We start from the raw sequence: 20,690 nt of genomic DNA, 5'->3' as shown, positions 1-20,690 counted from the left end.
GTTCTTCAATAGCTTTTGATCGAGTATCTCCTTCAAGTTTGGTGAGCTTGAGTTAAGGTTCGGGAATCGTGCCCATCACGTATCCCCAAAGCTTCTTTTCTTTTAAATTGTTTTCCATAACGGAGGCCCACATCAAATAGTCAGTATCATTGAGTTTGAAGGAAATATAAATCTTTTGTTCATGCCCCATTTGAATGATAGAGAAAGAGGAGAGAGATATAGAAGAGTATAACCACTTACGATCTCACAAATACTTTTGGATGCTTCTTCACGAACACAAACACTTTCCTCAAGATTGAGAGCCCTATCGCTCTAATACCATGAAATGAAATGAGTGGAAAAACAAATACAAGCCAACGAAGGGTATACAAACACACAATACAACCACAAATCCACTTTAAAGATAACACAATAAGCCAACTAGGGCTTGTAACAAAATGTAAAAAATATCTTTTATTGTCAAAAAGCTTAGTGAGAAGCTTAAAAATAAATAGAGACCTTATGTCCCTATTTATACACATAGAGGGAGCCTTGGGAGCTACCATAGAGACGTTGAGAGCTCCCAAATGGCTATATTTGTAGTCGTTGGGAGCTATCCGATGTCTCTATGGGTTAATTCCCATCTATGTCACATGGGTGCGGGTGCAGGTGCGGGTGTGGGGATGCGACACTTTAAAAAACCTTAGGTGCGGGGGGTGCGGTGGGGCAAAAAGTGTAAAAAATTATATAATATATATATATATATATATATATAATTTTGAAGTTTTGATAGTTAACATTGTCATAATATCATTCATTATACATGCAATATATCAAATTAACAATTCTATAGTTTTATTCTCCATCACAAAGTTAATACCGCAATTAAATCAACCTAAATATCAATCAAATAAGTAAAGCAGAAAAGAACTAAATTACATACCAAAAGTATATTCTACAATGTATATGATGATGAAGTAATGGATCTTAATAATTTTCTGCTTCGTCATTAAATGCATCATAAGAAGGAAGACTGAGCTAAGATAAATCCATGTTTGTCATGTTGAAATCATGCTATCTCAAAGTCACACTCTTCTGGGTTTACATCCCAAATTTGGATGTTCCTTGTCTGCGTTACAAACCCAATTTGAAAATGTTAAATACAATACAAGTATATTTAAATGAAAAACTAAGAAATAATCAAATAACTAAGAGAGCAAATTAGTACCTGTATTCATCATTGGTTCGTGAAAGTGGTCGAAGATTTGAATGACCATATACTAAATCTTCTGCACGCTTGCTGATGAGTTTGTTTCTTTTCATGTTGTGAATTTGAGAATATGTGCTCCAATTTCTTTCACAACAAAATGAACTAACAGGCTACGATAGCAATCTATTAGCAAGGCATTGGAGAAGAGGTGTTTCTGATCCAAATATTGACCATCATGTGATAGGATCTATATTATCCTCCTCTCTCGCGAGTAATGCCTGTCCATATAATCTCGAAGATAAATTTTTTTTAAACTCTTGTGTGACTTGATTTAGAAGATATGCTTCTGGAAAAAGTCTTGTCATACACATATTTCTATGTCTTGATAACTCTGTGCCTAAATTTGGAGGGACACGACCAATACCACTTGCCTGTCACTTTTTTGCATAATATTTTAGATTAAGAGAATGTGCCATGCAATGCAAATGAGTGTTGCTCTTATCCCATCTTCTGACTAAAATTGAATGAATATGGTTAAAAAATTTTGAATCATCCAATGCAGGATTTTTTTCTTCATGCTTGAAAACTACAACTTGTATTTTCTCAATCATATTATCCCACATTTTATAAACTCTGTGAAGCATAGACTCATCCTTATCAACTTCTCTCAACATTTCCCAAATAGGTTGCGTAAATTGAAGCAAGTATACCATTTTGTCTCAAAACTCATCATCAACAATGAATTTCTTAATTTCTTGAGCCTTGACATCATCATCAACACAATAAAATGTCCAATTTTCATCATTCATCATGCTAACCAAAGCATTCTTCATTTTTTAATCCTCTTCACCATCATAATGATGAACGCAAAACGTCTTTCAGCGATCTTCAACAATTTCAGGTCAGAATGCCTATTAAATATAGGATTAGCACGATAGTGGTTAACAACAAAATTCCTAATGCTTTTGACATTTCTTTCTAAATCTTCAATCCATTAACATAAAACATATGCTTGTGAATTTTCTTCTTCTTTGGGGTTGCAGATGCTCTTTAGGGCCAGATTTAAGCTGTGTGCTACACTGCATTTTTATATTTCCTAGATGCATCAACTGCTTTCAAGAATACTGGACCACTAAGCGAAGAAACAATGAAATTGATTAGTGAACGCCTTTGAATATCTGTCCACCCATCAGAAATAATACAAACTTCATTCTGCTCCCATGAATATTTTTTAATCTCCAGCAACCTCTCTATATTTGCCTCTCTTCTACCAAAAGTGTGGTTCATAGTTTTTCTGAGCTTGGAAGCACATAGCCACTCAAATTATAATTTGCCAAAGATGTTACTAAATCCTTCCAATAAGGATTTCTAGCCACATTAAATGGGAGTGAACTAGAATAAAAATATTTCTTTACTTTTCTATCCATATCCTTCCTTCCATATGTATTTAATGCTGCTTATATCGTTCCTCTACCTCCTACATTGACTTTTTTTTTTCAGCATCTTCTTGGTGGCTTCAAATGACACACTAATTGCACAAGAATCACTCATTATCTTTCTTTTCTCATAATCTTCTTGTATTTTCTTGTATTGTCTTCGCATTGCCTCATCAACTTTTCTGCATCCTGAAATACCATGGCTTGGTATCTTCAACAAATGAGCCTTTAGTCTTGTGTAAGACCCCAACAAAATCTCTTTCACAGAGCTTGCATCGAAATCTCTTGTTTTCACCACCTCCTCCAGTTTTTGCAAGTTTATCTACATGTACCCATAGTGGCCCCATATCGTCGCTCCCACCACAACTATCATTAACACTAGCAGCAAGACTCACATGTGGGGATGTGGATGACGCAAGTCCTTTCCCTTTATCTATCATTTTTGTCCTGAAAACAAAAAAAAATTATATTAAAATCAATTATGCACGCAATCAAGATTTATAATATTGAGTGCAAAGTCAATAATTTAAAAAATATAGTAGTAGTACGTATAAATAAATACCGAAAGGTACGAAAAAAACATATAAACATTAATCATTAATACAAAAGTGAACACTCCTAAGCATGGGATTATAAAAAATATATTTTATAGGATTAATTAAGCACTTGCGAAAACAGCGAGATATATCGCTAATTTTATAGTTTTGAAGTGTCTTATTTTTTCATTAAGAAATCATGACCCAAGAGTCGATTCTCACTAAATCAAGCATGCTAAACACATTTAATGGTTCGGATCCGAACCTTTAGATGTGTTTAGCATGCTTGATTTAGTGAGAATCAACTCTTGGATCATGATTTCTTAATGAAAAATATGTTTTTATGAGAAAAAGACCTATACATGTAAGATTTCGGTGATCCAAAAGTCGGAACGACAGTCGACAGGGCAAGGCCCCTGTCGGGAAATATCGACATTCGACAGGGCTTTGCCCCTGATGGAGAATAACAAGCCCCCCTACCAAAAAGATTGCTGGGCCGGATGAAAGATGGTCGGCAGGGGCAAGGCCCCTGCCGGAGAAATGACCGACGACAGGGGCAAAGCCCTTGCTAGAGAAAGCCCGTCGATAAGGGTCCTGCCCCTGCCGGAAAAACAATCATCTGGGGCAAAACCCTCTGCCAGGAAAATGGCGGTTTGCAGGGGCTTTGCCCCTGCCATGAATGTCGATGGCAAGGGCTTTGCCCCTGCCAGAAGATACAGGCAAGGCCCTGCCTGAGGAGATGGAGGGAGGCAGGGCTTCGCCCTTCCTGCCGAAACTTCGAGTGACAGGGGTGAAGCCCCTGCTAGATAGGACTCAGGCGACAGAGAGGGGGAGGGGCACGACAGGGCCGCCGACCCTCCAATAGCATAAAGAGGTGGGAGGGAGGGGTGACAGGGGCTGCCGACCACCTACCAACCCTCAGGTAGGCCCCAAAGGAGAAGGGGAGGGCGACAGGGGCCACCGGCCACCTGCCGAACACCCTCCCGCAAACAGAGAGGGAGGAAGGCACGACAGGGGCCACCGGCCTCCTGTCGGCGAACATAGGGAGAGGGAGGAAGGAGAAGATAGAGGGAGAAGTGGAGGAAGAGGAGGAGCGTACCTGCGAGATTCGGTCGTCGTCGGGGTTGCGGGTGGCATTGATGCCGACAATCGTCGGAGGTCTGCAACGAGGGAGAGGAGGAGGTGGCGTCGGGCTCCCCTGAGAGACATCGGGAGGAGAGGAGCGCAGGAGAGGAGAGGAGAGGAGAGGAGAGGAGAGGAGAGGAGAGGTCGTCGGCGGCGTCGAGGTTCGACGGAGAGATCGGCGTTGGCGTTCGGCTGCGAAGTCGGGAGGAGAGGAAGGAAGGATTAGGGCAAAAAAATTTGCCCTAATCCTCTCTTCGCAGTCCTTTTGATCGGGCAATTTTTTTTTTAAGTTCGAAAATTGGACCAAAATGACCCTAGGTGCGTTGACCACACCCAGGGTTGGGTTGACCGCACCTGGTGCTGCACCCGTACGCACACCCGCGTCGACGCGGGTGCGGCACCTGGTTTGCCGAATCCCTGTGACTCAGATTCCCATAGAGCCCCTTACACTAACCTAAACTACATTTATTGAAAAAAATAAAAACTATTTACCTAACCTATTCCTAAACTAGTTACACACAGTGAAATGACCAAAATGCCCCTGGTGGGCATTATATATATTCTTTTATATTTAAGAATATATATAAATACATATTAAACATTCATATTCTAACAATCTACATGCTTGATTTTATGGGAATCGACTTTTGGATTGTCCGATTTCAACACGAGTTAGGTTTTTATAAGATTGAAAAATCAACTGTCTACAATTTTAAAAAATATTCAATGCTTAAAAAATCAATTTTTTTCTCAAAAAAATGTTCCAAGTGTTATTTTCTAGCAAATCGATCATGCAGAAGAGATCTGTCCGGTCAGATTTTTGAGAAACAACCTTAAAACCCCTGTCCAAGCTCGGTAGGCACGCGGTGGACCCAAAAAGTGTCAGGCACCTACCCATTTACGTTTATATATATACCCTTCTGCATCCCTGCACCCAAGTTTTTTTAAAGTGCCGCATCGCCGCACCCGCACCTATGTGACATAGCATAGGGGTCATTAGTTCATGCATTGGGGGAGGTCTTTCAGTTCATGAGTTCACTGTGATGAGGATGCTATGGGCTTTTGTGCTTTCGTAGTTGTTACTTCATTGATTGCAATGAAATATAAATATAAAATTACGAGTTTATGATTCATAAAGTGATAAAAAAGTTAAAACAATTAGTTTCATATCAACATTGCAGAGAGGTGTCTCTACTCTTATAAATGTTACCCAGTCACCATTCACCACAAAAACTGACAGTTCAACAATTTGGGTAAACTGAAAAATATGCTTTTTAATATAAAATAAAAAAAGCATGACAAAAAAGTGTGATAAATTACATTCTGGTGATATTTCAAAATATCACATTTAAAGCAGTAAATTTTTTGTTGAGAATTTTTACACTTTTTGTTTCACAATAATTTCAAAATGCCGACATTTTTTATTCAGCTTCTACATAGGCCTTGATAAGGCATTATGCAGTCTGCGTGATAACACGAAAGTAACCATATGTTTTGGAATGAGTAATATGGAGGTCATGCTTGTATAGCGATGGAGATTGCTCCCTTAGAATTAAGAGGAATGAAAATGATTTCCCACTTCCACACTGTTGAAAAAGGTAAAGAAGCTGGTGCATTTATATGTAGTTACTAAAGAAACGGTAAACTATGTCCATGTGTAGAGAACATCACAAAATATTACCTCATGTGATCTGTTGGACTGATCATCACAAATGCTATTCACCGAACATTTAATCAGTGGTAGTTGCTAGAAATTTATTTGCAGGTAAAGGTAAAACATGATATCATTGTGCTTTGCTTAGATTAATATAAATACTCCTCTCTTTATCATTTGTAGGAGTGGCTACTGCCTTTGCAGCTAGAGACATCCTTGGGAATGTGTTAACTGGTTTGTCCATGCAGTTCTCAAAGCCCTTTTCAATTGGAGATTCTATTAGAGTATGTACGCAACATAAACTTCTGCTGTCCATATGCTTGTATGATTGATATAGTATTCAGACTTTTGCTATACAAAAGTTTTCTTTCTTTTAGCATTTCTTTTTCATGATATTAATTTGTGCTACCTGGATGCACGTATGCTTGTTAAACGATCAAATGATTCCATTGATGGGCCTCATTTTCTTATTATTTTATTCCATTTGGCATGGTAAGGTCAATCATATCATCATGCATCTTGTCGTTTTAATATTATGAATCAAGGAATTTCTTGTGGCAAAAAGTAGGTATACTATAGTATTTTGCACAATTCTCAAGGTCGCTTCTACTTTGTTCATCTTTACAACTTCAAGAGGCTAATAACTTTTTTAGTTTTTATATTAAGGCTTTTTATACCCTTCTAGTATTGTCATAATATTAGAATAATGAAATTCAAATGATGCATGTGCTTTTTTATTTTTCTTTATTTTATTTTTAGGGTAGAGTGAGATTAACATTTTATTGACAGCATAAGTCAAAGAATTGCCTTATGAAATGAGTATGCATACTTTGCATGCTTCTATGGATTTTTCTAAATCCAAATGGCTTCTCAGCATTATGATATTATAGTGAACTATTCTTTACTGTAAGTTAGATCATCGATCCCAATGATGAAATTGGGAGAGATGACCTGTTCGAGCACTTTAATCAATTTACAGGGTGTCGCCTTTATGGGCAGAATTGTAATATTTAGTTCATTTGTCCCTTGATTGTTATTTATTGGAACATGTAGCTGAAGTTATGTTGTGCTTAATGGGGATTGGATAGTGTAAAAGTAGAGTTAATATTGTATAGCCAAATGTAGTATTGGGAAGAGATTGAGTTGCTGTTGTATAAAAAGGTGTATCGGGCTCTCTTGTAGCCATAGTCATTTCTTCCACTTTATCTTTTCTCCTCTCCTTCCTTTGTTGATAATCAAGGTTCAGAAATCCTTTATAGTGCCAGAGTAGTGCATGTGTGAGGGACTTGGATGAGCACTTCAAATGAGGTGGCTGTCACACAAGCCCCTATATTGATGCATACAATTAGGATACTTTGCTGTTGTAACTTTTAATTGAAAGTATTGTCACATGCATGCATGAACACAGCCTTTTATGAGTTTACCATGTGACTAATATGCAAGGGGATATGGGTTAGAAGCCAAAATGAAGTATCCATGTGACATTGATTTTCAGTTTGGTAGATACAGCTACCTTGATAGAACCTATTAGATATCGTATGTATTATTGAAATATCTGTGTTATCATGCTCGCTGACTTATTAACAATGATGCATACTACTAGCGGCATCTAGCAAACCTCCTTCACAGACCAACATTCATATTACAGGGGTATTATTATTCAGTCACAGGACTTGTTAGGAAGGCATGATCATATTCTCTTCCCTGTGAGCAAAGTGCATAAGCATCTACAAAGATCAAGATCCACCCCATTCTGTTGCCTGTTTGTGGGAAGATATTTTTGACTGTGACACATTATTGACTATGATCTTCATCATAGCGAGAATTAACTTCTCTGGCATGGCTGGGAGATTGAGGCTCCATCTAGAAAGGAGTTGTACAATGATAAAAGACATACATGCACCTGCACATTGGATGAAGAAAATCTAGTGTAGCATGCTTCATGTGCTTAGCCGTGGAGTATAGACTGTACACTGAAGAGCACCTTCAGAAGAGTGGCCTGCAATTTTGGAACTGTTGTCACTTATACCTTAAGGATGAGGAGATTACAAACCACCTTTTCTTAATCTGCCTATGACAACGGAAGGGCCTGAGTGAGAAGAAAACCATGCATTACAGTTCTAAATGAATTCAAATGGTGGTTCACTGTACCATTGACTTATATGTCATACGGACACTTCACTTAGCATGTGTATCCCATATCAGCACAACACAACACTTACTTCACAGGCACAATACGACACTTACTTCACAGGCACAATACGGCACTTCATTGACATAGTCAAACTGGTTTCATGCACAACCAACATTGTGTCATTAACTTTATCTATTTTCTTTTATGTTCATATTGGGAGCATGGAAATAGAGTCCATGAAGTAAACTATATTTATAAATAAGACTGTGCAACCAGGGAACTCTCTTTGGGCTCTCTTCTTGTACCCATAGTTGTCTCTTCCACTTCTTTCTCTTTCCTCTTCCTTTATTGATAATCAAGGTTCAAAAATACTTTATGTTATCTGTAAACCTGACATTAAGGTTCCTATTGATTCCTTCTTTCTTAATCCCTTTCTCCATATCAACTTTTTTTCTCTCTTCCTTCAGCAGTCTCCTTTTTTCAAAACTTTCTTTCTTCTCTTTCTAAATGTTTCTTTAAACCATTTAAACTTAACCATCTTCATTTCTTTTTTTAATTTCTCCTCCTTTGCACTCTCTTGTTATTCCAATCTACTTCACAACTGAACCAAATCAGATCAAACCTTTTTATCACCAAACTTCTGCCCTAAATCTCTAAACCGTGTTGACATCATCCTACCATATGGCTGACATCAACATCAGCCTATGGTTGTTAAGGTGTGTGCAAAAGCCATTTTCTTCATTTCATTAATGCTCTTATTCCCTTTCATATTTCCCTAATATCTTTCCCATTAGTTTTTGTTTGAAATTTCACATCATGGCTGCCATAACCTTCTCGTTTCTTCCCAATTAGGAGCTGAAAATTTGAACTCCAAAAATGTACTTAAATTGGAAAAAACATTGTACCCTTTCGTGTAGAGCCTGGATTAATGGGACATCCTGATGGGAATGTTCCTTTCCAACTAGAATGTGTTATTAGAGGAAGTCGATGAAAAGGATGGCAAGTAACTAGTTGTTGTTAAATTTTATATGTATATATATATTTATGTATATACTATAATATGTATGTACATACATGTATATATGTGTACATACGTATATATATCTATTATATTCTTTTATTTTAAGTTTTTGGACTATTTTGGACATAGTCAACCTAAGTTGACTAAGCCCTCAAGGCTAGATTTCTAGCCGTTGGACTCTCCCAACAGCTAGAAATCTAGCCATTGGGAGTGGTCTCTCTCTCTCTCTCTCTTTCTTTTAGCTTTTCTTACCATCTCTCCTCTCCTATGTATATATAGGGGTGTTCCCCTCTTTGTACCATATGCATTTTGCATACTTGAGATGTTTAATAAAATCTAGCCATTGGGAGTGGTCTCTCTCTCTCTTTCTTTTAGCTTTCCTTACCCTCTCTCCTCTCCTCTCTTGTGTATATATAGGGGTGTTCCCCTCTTTGTAAGGTATGCATTTTGCATACTTGTGATGTTTAATAAAATCTTATTCTTTATATTGTGAGCGTTCTTATTTGTGCCCCTTTGTGGGTTTTGTGAGTGTGTTCCTTAGAAAACACTTGTGTGATGGTCACTTAATATTGGTAGACATTTTGGTTTGTGATTGAAGTCTAATTGGTTCTTTACATGATATAAACGCTTGGTGACAAAGCTTGTTGGTGATTCAAATCCAAGTATACGTGATCATGCATTTGAAAGTCTTCTCTCAAGTGTTTGTGTGATCCTTCTTTGGTGCTTCTTGGTGGTGTATCTTGTCCAAATTTGTGGTAGAGTGCTTGTGTTCCTTTTCTTGTCTACTTTCTATCTCTCGCTCTTCTTCTTATTTCTATCCTTCTTATCCCTTATAAAAACGGATGACAAAGATAATGTCACCGTAATGCCCAGTAAGCTTAAAGATACTATGTTCAGTGGGATTCTATTATAAAACATCACATATGGGGAAAACATTGTGGGGGATTAGTGGATGGATCCGATTCAGAACAAAAAACAACCCTCACTAAGGTAAAAAATGAGAAAGTACCTCTTTCCGATGAAGGGAGAACTAAAGCCATAGCTAATTATAAGAAAAAGTGGAAAAGTGAAGAATGGGGCATGCCAAGCTTAAGTGGCATTGTGCCGAAGATATTGAGCTTCACTGAAAACAAATTGATGCAAAACATTTTTATCAATTCATCAATAGCTTGAGACCCGAATTTGAATCAACCAAATCAGCTCTCCCTTTCATAGGGGAAAAGTTGTCTTTATTATAGATACCATTGATGAATTAAATATAGATAGAAGAAAATCATCTTAAGAAACATATCTCTAAGAATGAAGACAATTTCATTTTGGCTGTCTCAAGGATGGGAGTCTATTTTCGTACTTATGGACCACCTTATTTTGGGAGACAAGGAAATGAATATGACAATAGAAGTCATTTGTCATTAGTGTCATGAACTGAGGCATATTAAACCTTTGTACCCTAAGCTAAGAAGAAGGGAGGACAAAAACAACATGGAAAAAAGGCCGCTACGGTTGAAACACCTCAAGAGAACAAGGAGAAAGCTAAACTCTCAACACTCATCAATGGAAATAGCCAAATCTTTGTCTCAATTAGTTGAAGCCCTTCAAACTCTTCTTAGAGGATATCTTCCTCAACTGGAGCCACAATTTCATCTTAGTCTGACCCTAGTAAAATTCCTTTGCTTCTTAATTCTGGTGCACATTTTCACATGACCTCAAACTATGATATTTTATCTGAATGTTATAACAACTCAAGTTTGTCAAAAGTTTTTACGGCCAATGGTATATCTTTTGAAATCAAAGGAATGTGAAGTTTTGAAAAAGATCTTTTAAACTCCAAAAGATTTCCTATTCCAAAAATTAGATACATTCCTAAATTAAATGTAAACATTTTATCCGTCTCACAAATATCCGATTATGGTTGTAATATCTCATTCTCTTCAAATGAATGTTTGGTGCAGAATCACCAGTTAGGAAAGCTGATTGAGCAAGGCCATAGAGAGGGAGGTCTCTACTATATGATTTTTTTGGAGTTACTAAAAAATGTTTTTTGTTGTAATGTCTAAAAAATAGATTTAAATTTATGGCATAGAAGATTAGGACATCTAAATGTATCTAAAATCCAATATTTTCTAAGTTTGATTTTTTTTATAATATTAATGATTTTACTTGTGAAGATTGTGTTCTTGAAAAAAAGGAAAATATTACCATTTAATGATAGAACTTTTATTTCATCTAGACCTTTTTTGTAATATTAATGATTTTACTTGCGAAGACTGTGTTCTTGGAAAAAATGAAAAGATTACCATTCAATGATAGAACTTTTATTTCATCTAGACCTCTTGAGTTGGTTCATTCAGATATTTGGGGTCTAGCCCCAATTTTGTCTAAAGGTGAATATGCATATTATGTTATTTTTGTGGATGATTTTATTAGATATACTTGGATTTACTTAAGCATAAATCTGAATTGTTTTTCCACTTTCAAAATTTTTATAAGTTGGTTAAAAATAGGTTTGAAAATGATATTTTTTTATTTCGTACTGGTTCATAGAAAAGATTTTTGTCAAATGAATTTAAAAATTATCTCAACTTACATGGCATCACACATCAAAGATCTTACCCATACACACCACAACGAAACAACTTAGTTGAGATAAAACATAGGCACATTGTTGAAATTTCAAGAATTTTGTTTATTGGTAGCCTTGTGCCTATGGTTTTTTTGGGCAAAAGCTGTCTTGACTGCTTTTTATCTTATAAACAGAATGTTGTTTTCTTCTTTACACAATATTTTACCTGTTGAAAAACTCTTTAAACTCACTCCTAATTGTTCTAGATTACAAACTTTTGATTGCAAATGTTTTATTTTAACCAATAAGAATGATAAATTTTCTCTTAGTGCTATTCATTGTGCCTTCTTTGCTTATGCCGATAACTCAAAGAGATATAGGTGCTATGATTCTAAGAATGAAAAATTGTATATCTCAAGAAATATAACTTTTTTGGAAAAAAATTTCTTTGATAAGGATCAAATCGATTATATTAATGATTGTGATTATGATTTTGAAAATGTTATTGAATCTCTTGATGAATTGCCTCATGATGATCAAACTTGTATTCAATATTCTAGATGGGAAAATCAAAATCCTCCACGTGCACTTGAAAAATTTTCTAGCTTTAGTGAAGCTGAACTGCAATTTAGGAAATCATATAGAATTTTAAAACTCCCATCAAAATTTGTATCCTATGACTCCTTTTTCTCAAAATACTAAGCACGCATAACCCTAATTCATTCATATATAGAGCCCTCATCTTATGCCGAGGCTAAAGAACACTCTGAATGGGTTAAAGCTATGAGGGTAGAGCTAGAAGCTTTAAAAAAAGCTCAAACTTAGTCTATTCAAAATCCTCCATAGGAAAAGAAAAACTAAGAGTGATGGGACCCTTCAACGATATAAAGCTAGGCTAGTTGCAAAAGGATATTTGCAAAAATATGACATAGATTATAAAGAAACCTTTGCACCTGTTGCTCGCATGACCACAATTAGAACTCTTATTGCAGTTGCTTCAATTAAAAATTGATTCATACATCAAATGGATGTTAAAAATGCTTTTTTAAATGAAAATCTTATAGAAGAAGTTTACATGGAGGCACCCCCTGATATGGGCATTCCTTAGGGAAAGGCTCTTCGCCTACAAAAGGCATTATCTGGGTTAAAACAAGCACCCAAAGCTTAGTATGATAAATTTAGCAAAGTTATGCTTGATATTAGCTTTAGATCCTGCTTGACTGACACTGCTTTGCTTGTTAAGGATTCTGATGCAGGTACTGTCATTTTTTATCCTCTATATTGATATGATAATCACTGGAGGTGACAAACAAGGATTCAAAATATTAAAAAGGCTCTTAAAACTAAGTTTGAGGGAGAGTGTTAAATTGTACCTATATATATATTTATGTATATACTATAATACACATATACATATGTATACTTATATATATATTTATTATATTCTTTATTTCTTTCTTTTTATTTATTTAATTTTTTTGGACTGATTTGGACTTAGTCAACCTAAGTTGACTAAGCCCCCACGACTAGATTTCTAGCTGTTGGACTCTCCCAACAACTATAAATATAGCCGTTGGGAGTGGTCTCTCTCTCTCTTTTCTTTTGGCTTTCCTTACCCTCTCTCCTCTCATGTGTATATATAGGGGTCTTCCTCATGATTGCCAGTCGAGGAAGCGGGAAACGATACGAGAAGCGAAAGCGGGAAGCAAGGCACTTTCAAAATTTTTGGAAAGCGGGAAGCGTGGGACGACTTAAAAGAGAATCGAGAATTGTCTCGGAAGCGAACCGGAAGAGACCTAGGGAGCGAACCGGAAGAGACCTAGGGAGCGAACCGGAAGCGACTTAGGAAGCGAGGAGGAAGTGAAAAAAGAGAAAAAAAAATACAAATACAAAAAATGAAAAAAGGGGAGAAGCAAGGGGGAAGCGCGCTTCCCATAAATGGGAAGCAAGCTTCCCAAAAAAATTGGCGCTTTCGAAACACGCTTCCCTACTAGCAGTGTTATAAAAAATGCGCGCCTCGCCTTGAGGCGCAGCCCTCTGTGCCTCAAGGCGCAAGCTTGAGGCACATTTTTTTTTACAAAAAGATTTCTGAGACATAATCAACAAGATTTTTGTAGGTTAATCTCATATATTTTCCAGTTATTTCAGTTATGTAATAAGTTTCTTAGTATATTACTATATTTTAACTTATGTTGGTTAATCTCGTATATTTTTCAGTTATTTTAGTCATGTAATTAGTTTCTTAATATATTTTAACTTTTGTTGGTTAATCTCATATATTTTCCAGTTATGTAATCAGTTTTTTAGTTACTTTTATATGTTAATCTCATATTTTTTAGAATAATCTCATATATTTAACTTTTGTAGGTTAATCTCATATATTTTTCAGTTATTTCAGTTATATAACCAGTTTCTTAGTATATTTTAACTTTTGTTAGTTAATCTCATATATTTTCCAGTTATGTAATCAGTTTTTAGTTACTTTTATATGTTAATCTCACATTTTTTAGAATAATCTCATATATTTTAACTTTTGTAGGTTAATCTCATATGTTTTCCAGTTATTTTAGTTATGTAATCAGTTTCTTAGTATATTTTAGCTTTTGTTGGTTAATCTCATATATTTTCCAGTTATGTGATCAGTTTTTTAGTTACTTTTATATGTTAATCTCATATTTTTTAGAATAATCTCATATATTTTAACTTTTGTAGGTTAATCTCATATACTTTTTAGTTATTTCAGTTATGTAAACAGTTTCTTAGTATATTTTAACTTTTATTAGTTAATCTTATATATTTTCCAGTTATGTAATCAGTTTTTAGTTACTTTTATATGTTAATCTCACATTTTTTAGAATAATCTCATATATTTTAACTTTTGTAGGTTAATCTCATTGATTTTCCAGTTATTTCAGAGTTTCTTAGTATATTTTAACTTTTGTTGGTTAATCTCATATATTTTCCAGTTATGCAATCAGTTTTTTAGTTACTTTTATATGTTAATATCATATTTTTTAGAATAATCTCATATATTTTAACTTTTATTGGTTAATCTCATATATTTTCCAGTTATGTAATTGGTTTCTTAGTATATTTTATCTTTTGTTGGCTAATCTCATATATTTTCCAGTTATGTAATCATTTTTTAGTTACTTTTATATGTTAATCTCATATTTTTTAGAATAATCTCATATATTTTAACTTTTGTAGGTTAATCTCATATATTTTCCAGTTATTTCAGTTATGTAATCAGTTTCTTAGTATATTTTAACTTTTTTTTGGTTAATGTCATATATTTTCCAGTTATATAATCAGTTTTAGTTACTTTTATATGGTAATCTCATATTTTTAGTACTTATTTGAGATTTTCTATTTCTTATTGGTTGTTATTTCATCAATAAAGCATTTCTTTATTTATTTGTATTTTTACATATTTTTTATAATTTTTTTAAAGTTTTTTTTTAAAAAAAAATTGAGGCTTACGCCTCGCCTCGGTTTTTGGTGGAGCGCCTCGCTACGCCTCAATGCTTTTCACAACACTGCCCACTAGGCTAGGCGCTTCCGGTCACTCTGGTCTTTCCCTCTTTGTAAGGTATGGATTTTGCATACTTGTGATGTTTAATAAAATCTTATTTTTTATATTGTGAGCCTTCTTGTGTGTGCCCCTTTGTGGGTTTTGTGAGTTTGTTCCTTAGAGAACACTTGTGTGTTCACTTGATATTGCTGGACACTTTGGTTCTTGATTGAAGGCTACTTGTTCTTTACAGTTGTGATACCCAATCCTTTGTATCCTGGAAGGGTCAAAAGTTTCAAACTGGAAACATAAGTTTGTTCTTTAACCATGCAAATGAATAATCTCATATGTACCTGTAATTAAGATTGAGAAGACATGGAGCATGTTTGAGCTTAGTGTCAAAAAGACCATAATAAATATGGATGTAACTCATATATAATACAGAACTGAGATATATCATCATGATATTTGTGTTATGCTTCACTTGATCCAACTCTTTGGAATTGAATTTGAATATTTTTTATTTTCATGTATTACTCATTCATATTTTGTATATGATGCTTGAAAAACAGTGTGGGGTTTTCTTTTATTTTTTTTCTTGTACAGGCTGGTTCCATCGAAGGTCAAGTGTTAGAAATAGGCTTAACAACGACTTCCGTGTTGAATCCTGAGAAATTTTTGGTGTTGGTACCAAATTCTTTATTTTCTAGTCAGGTATGTATTTTATTTTTTATCTAAAATTTTCATTTAGATTTTAATTATTTCTATTATGTAGATGCATGCAAAATATGAAGAAAATATCATGCTATAATCCTTTTTTTTATGATTGTTGTATGATTTCACATATAAGTAATTACAGTGGACTGATTTTTGTTTCCCTTTCAGCATTTAGAAGAAATAACTAACCTTATTATATGATTTTTTTTTTAAATTTCAGGTGATTGTTAATAAATCTCGTGCTCACTTACGTGCTATATTCATCAAAATACCTGTTCGAACTTGTGACATAGAAAAGATTTCTGATATTTCAGAAGATATAAGGATGATGCTGAAGTCCCTTCCTAAAATTTACATGGACGGGGAGGCTCCATACTGTTTCCTTTCACAAATTGAAAGTTCATATGCAGAACTCACTATTCGATGCAATGTTAAGGATGTGGTACACTTCCTTCTCCATGTACTTTTAATGTACAAATCATATTATTTACTTTTAAGCTTTTGAAAGATTAATAATTAAGAGCTTTAATTACTGAAAATTCTTTTACTTTTGTCTTTCCCACAAAATTATTTATTCTAGTGATGTATTTAACAGCACTAATCTAGGCAAAAGTTGATGTGAAGGTTGTGCCAAATTTATATTTACATTCTGCTATGAAAAAACTTTTATCAAATGAATAACTTGATATAGTCATTTGTTTCTATTTGTGTTCTCACTTGATTTTTATGTTCTTATATTAGTTTATGCTAGTACACCATCTTCTTATATACATAGAGTATCTTTTGTATTTTATGTCACGACATTGTAAAGGAGTCATATGTTTCATGCATGTTTTGCTTATTGAAATGTCATTTCATGACATTCTAATTGGTACCTAGAAGGGATGGTCCCCCCAAAAAACAATGCTACAAAAAATAAACAATTAACCTTATCTCCATATTCCCTCTATCAATGTTCTTTTTCTTTTAATGATCTTGGGGTTGGGGCAATCTGAGAAAGGTAAATTGTTCACTCTTCTAATCTTAGGTTAAAGGGTTTTAGGAAACTATTTAACTGCTTTATATAAAGGAAAGAAGCCACACAACAATATCATGATGTTATTACTTGTTTCTTTGAGATGTTCCTTGTGTAAAATTTACATTCGTGTCAATATTTTGTTTCTTCTCTTTTTCTATTAGAACTTTTTTCTTGAGAAACTGAAGATACATTCAAGAAATATGGTGCTACTACTTTCTCTTAGGGAATACCGATAAGATCCATGACCTAAGGCAGGTAAAGATGCAAACAAGAAGCTACTATAAATTTATATAAAAGAAAGAAAAAAGAAGAATACATGTCAACCCATATAATTAACCACCAAGTGGAACAATACACATGGCTACAGTACCATGCTATGGAAATGGAATCATTTGTTAATTAAACCATTGACGACTCGGAAGCCACACAAGAAATGAGGCGTTTCATGTCACCTGCTGCTCTCATTGAGAAATGAAATACCAACCCAAAAGACCTGTATATAATATAAGGATATTGGTCTAAAAAACATTCTAATTAATGTGCGACTAAACTCACCAGCACAAGAACGTGCTATAGTTTCCTAAGCCTAGCACAAGGTTTGCTAGCAAAATTTTGTTCCACAATAGTCTTTTCTGCCAATGTTAAAAATATGGACATATATATGTTCATAAAGAAACTCATGACAAATGTGTAATGAAGTATGCGGAAAAATAAAGAATACTAAAAAGCATTCACAATGTCCAACAATAGACCCATACACGAGAGATAATAGCAAGTCCACTATGGGACAACATAAACAAGCCTTGAGAAAGGCACAAACTAAAAATATAAAAGACTCTTTATTAAAAGAGAGCTCTCAAGCTTGAAGAATACAAAGGGGTTCATCCCTATTTATATACCCAAAAGGGGTCTCAAAAGGAGAGCCAAAAGGGGGCTCTCATAGGGTTGTTGGGAGCCCCCAACGTGTCTATGTGGGGTCCCTTTTGGGTTGGGTTTTGAGACAAAAAAAAATAAAAATAAAAAAAATAAAATAAAATAAAAAGTAAAAAGAAAAGAAATAGTTGTTTACTAAAACAATTGTGAAAATCGATAATACCCCTATCGAGTATTATACATATGTATATCTATATATATATGTGTGTGTGTATAGTTACATATATTCTAACACCCCCCCTCAAACTTTACTGGGAGATAACCGAAAGTTTGTTAAGAAGAAACATGAAGCAGGGAGCAGAAAGAGCTTTAGTGAAAAAATCTGCTAACTGATATTCTGATGTGACATATGGTAGAATAACTGTTCCATGTAGGTATTCATCACGAACATAGTGGTAGTCCATTTCTATATGTTTGGTGCGCTCATGGAAGGTGTGATTACTGACAATGTAGATGGCACTTTTGTTGTCACAACATAGCTTTGAAGCACCTATAATGTCAACCCCCATATCTTTGAGAAGGCTTCGAAGCCAAACAAGTTCCATTGTAGAACTTGCCATAGCCCGATATTCAGCTTCAGTAGAGGATAGTGAGACTTTCTATTGCTTCTTGCATCTTCAAGCAATTAAGGAATCTCCTAAAAAGACACAGAAGCCAATAGTTGAGATTCTATCATTAGGGTTACCTCCTCAATCTGCATCAGTATAAGAAAGTAACTCCAAAGACGAAGATGAGGATAAAAATAATCTTTTAGTTATAGTGTTTTTGATGTATCGAACCACTCAGAGCACAACACTCGTATGCACAGTTGTAGGAGCATGCTGAAATTGGCTAGTAGAGTGAACAACATGAGCGATGTCTAGTCTGGTGATAGTCAGATATGTGAGAGATCCAATGAGTTGTCTGTAGGGCGTGAGATCTTCTAGAAGAACCCCATCTTCCAATCTTAATTTTGCATTAATTACTTCTGGAGTCTCCACCTTTTTATTATTTGAAATTCCAGATTTAGTATATATATCTGCAACAAGCTTCATCTGTGACAGTATATATCCTCTGAGAGAATATGCAACTTCAATGCCTAGAAAATATCTAAGAGAACCTAAATCAGACATGTCGAAATTGTCTTTTAACATATTTTTAACATTAATAATACTAATTTGATCATTTCCTGTGATAATCATGTCATCAACATAAAGAAATAAGATAACATACTAGTACCTGCACTTTTAACAAACATAGCAGCAATGTCAATATAACATGAACTAAATCCTAATTTAATCATGATATCACTAAATCGATCATACCAAGCCTTGGGAACTTGTTTAAGACCATATAAGGCTTTTAAAAGTTTAAGAGTTTGACCTTTTCCAATATTAACTCCGGATGGTGGATCCATATATACTTCTTCATTTAGATTTCCATTTAGGAATGCATTTTTCACACCGAGTTGATATATAGGCCATTTTTTAGTTGATGTGACAACTATTAAGGTTCTAACACTTGTCGTTCTAGCTAAAGGGGCAAATGTTTCCTTGTAGTCAATTCCATATTCTTGCGAATATCCTTTAGCCACTAATCTAACTTTATATCTTTCTAAGAATCCATCGCTTTTGGTTTTAACCTTAAAGACCCATCGACATTCAATAGGTTTTTTTATGAGGAGGGAGCTTGACTATTTTCTAAGTATTAGCCTTTTTTAGAGTATCTAATTCTATCATTGCTTCAATCCAATGAGGTAGAGTTTTTGCTTGATTATAATGAGTGGGTTCATAATATGAGTGTAAGGTTATTAGGCATGCCCGATAATTTGGTGCAAGAGACTCATATGACACAAACCTATTGGGTGAAATTGATTCTCTAGAAGATCGCCTAACAAAGGTTTCTTCTAAGGATTCGGTAAGTTGAGAAAATTTCTCCAAGGCACTAATAGGCCTTTCTTGTTCCCTTCGAGTATAAACATGAATATTTTCATTATTAGTATCAACATTATGTGATGATATTTCAATATTGGATACATCACAAGTATTATCTATGCTTTCAAGATGATTCATGGAATCATCACGTATATCATCTATAAGATCATGTAAAAACATGTAGTCAATTTCATTTTGTTTATCTAGTTTTTTCAAATCCATTTTCATCTTCCAAAAAAGTCACGTCTTTTGAAACATATAGTTTGTTATTTTTGAAATCAAAACACCTATAGCGTTTTTTATTTTCCCCATAACCTAGAAAAACACATTCAATTGCCTTTGGAGATAACTTATCTCTCTTATGTGAGAGAACAAAGCATTTACAACCAAAGATGCAAAGGTGATTGAAGTCAGGGGAAAATTTAAAAAGTTTTTCATAAGAAGAAACATTCTTTAATTTAGAAGAAGGCATTAGATTGATTAAGTATGTTGAAGTTGAGACGGCTTCGACCCAAATTTTTTTTTGGAATATATTTAGAAATAAGCAATGTTCTAGCAGTTTCTATAATATGTCTATGTTTTCTTTCCGCTAGTCCATTTTGTTGTGGAGTTATCGGGTTTGATTTTTGATGGCAAATTCCATTTTGTTTTAAATAATTTTGAAATTCGTTGGACAATTATTCTCCACCGGAATCAGATATAAGAATGAATATATTACTTTGAAATTGATTTTGTATTTTCATATGAAATTCTTTAAAGAAGGAAAATACTTTCGATTTATGATTGAGAAAATAAATCCATACATAACGAGTAAAATCATCAATAAAAGTGCCATAACATGAGTAACCACCTTTAGACATGATCGGAGATGGACCCCAAACATCTGAGTGCATCAATTCAAAAGATCTTATGGAAAGAAAAGTTCTAACTGGAAATT

The 20,690-nt window shown here is 34.5% G+C and overlaps 1 protein-coding gene across 5 annotated transcripts in view; it reads left to right on the top strand.

Moving 5' to 3' along the window:
* The window catches only part of LOC149842380 (mechanosensitive ion channel protein 1, mitochondrial-like), an 82,711-nt gene that overhangs the window by 7,875 nt on the left and 54,146 nt on the right, over positions 1-20,690 (top strand). For 4 of the 5 annotated variants that reach the window (XR_016430770.1, XR_016430771.1, XM_089999111.1 and 1 more), the window contains exons 3-5: positions 6,124-6,224; positions 15,779-15,886; positions 16,110-16,331. Coding sequence is in view for 2 of the 5 variants with exons in the window: in XM_089999111.1 (XP_089855237.1) it covers positions 6,124-6,224; positions 15,779-15,886; positions 16,110-16,331 (431 nt within the window). In the remaining 3 variants the exon portion in view is untranslated. The remainder of the gene's footprint in view (positions 1-6,123; positions 6,225-15,778; positions 15,887-16,109; positions 16,332-20,690) is intronic. The other variant, XR_016430772.1, reaches the window with a different exon arrangement.

This window comes from Nuphar pumila, chromosome 3 (genome assembly GCF_984573655.1).
Source record: "Nuphar pumila chromosome 3, dmNupPumi1.hap1.1, whole genome shotgun sequence".
Lineage (NCBI taxonomy): Eukaryota > Viridiplantae > Streptophyta > Magnoliopsida > Nymphaeales > Nymphaeaceae > Nuphar > Nuphar pumila.
The sequence above is the reverse complement of the archived record's forward strand: the minus strand, read 5'-3'. Positions and strand labels throughout refer to the sequence as shown.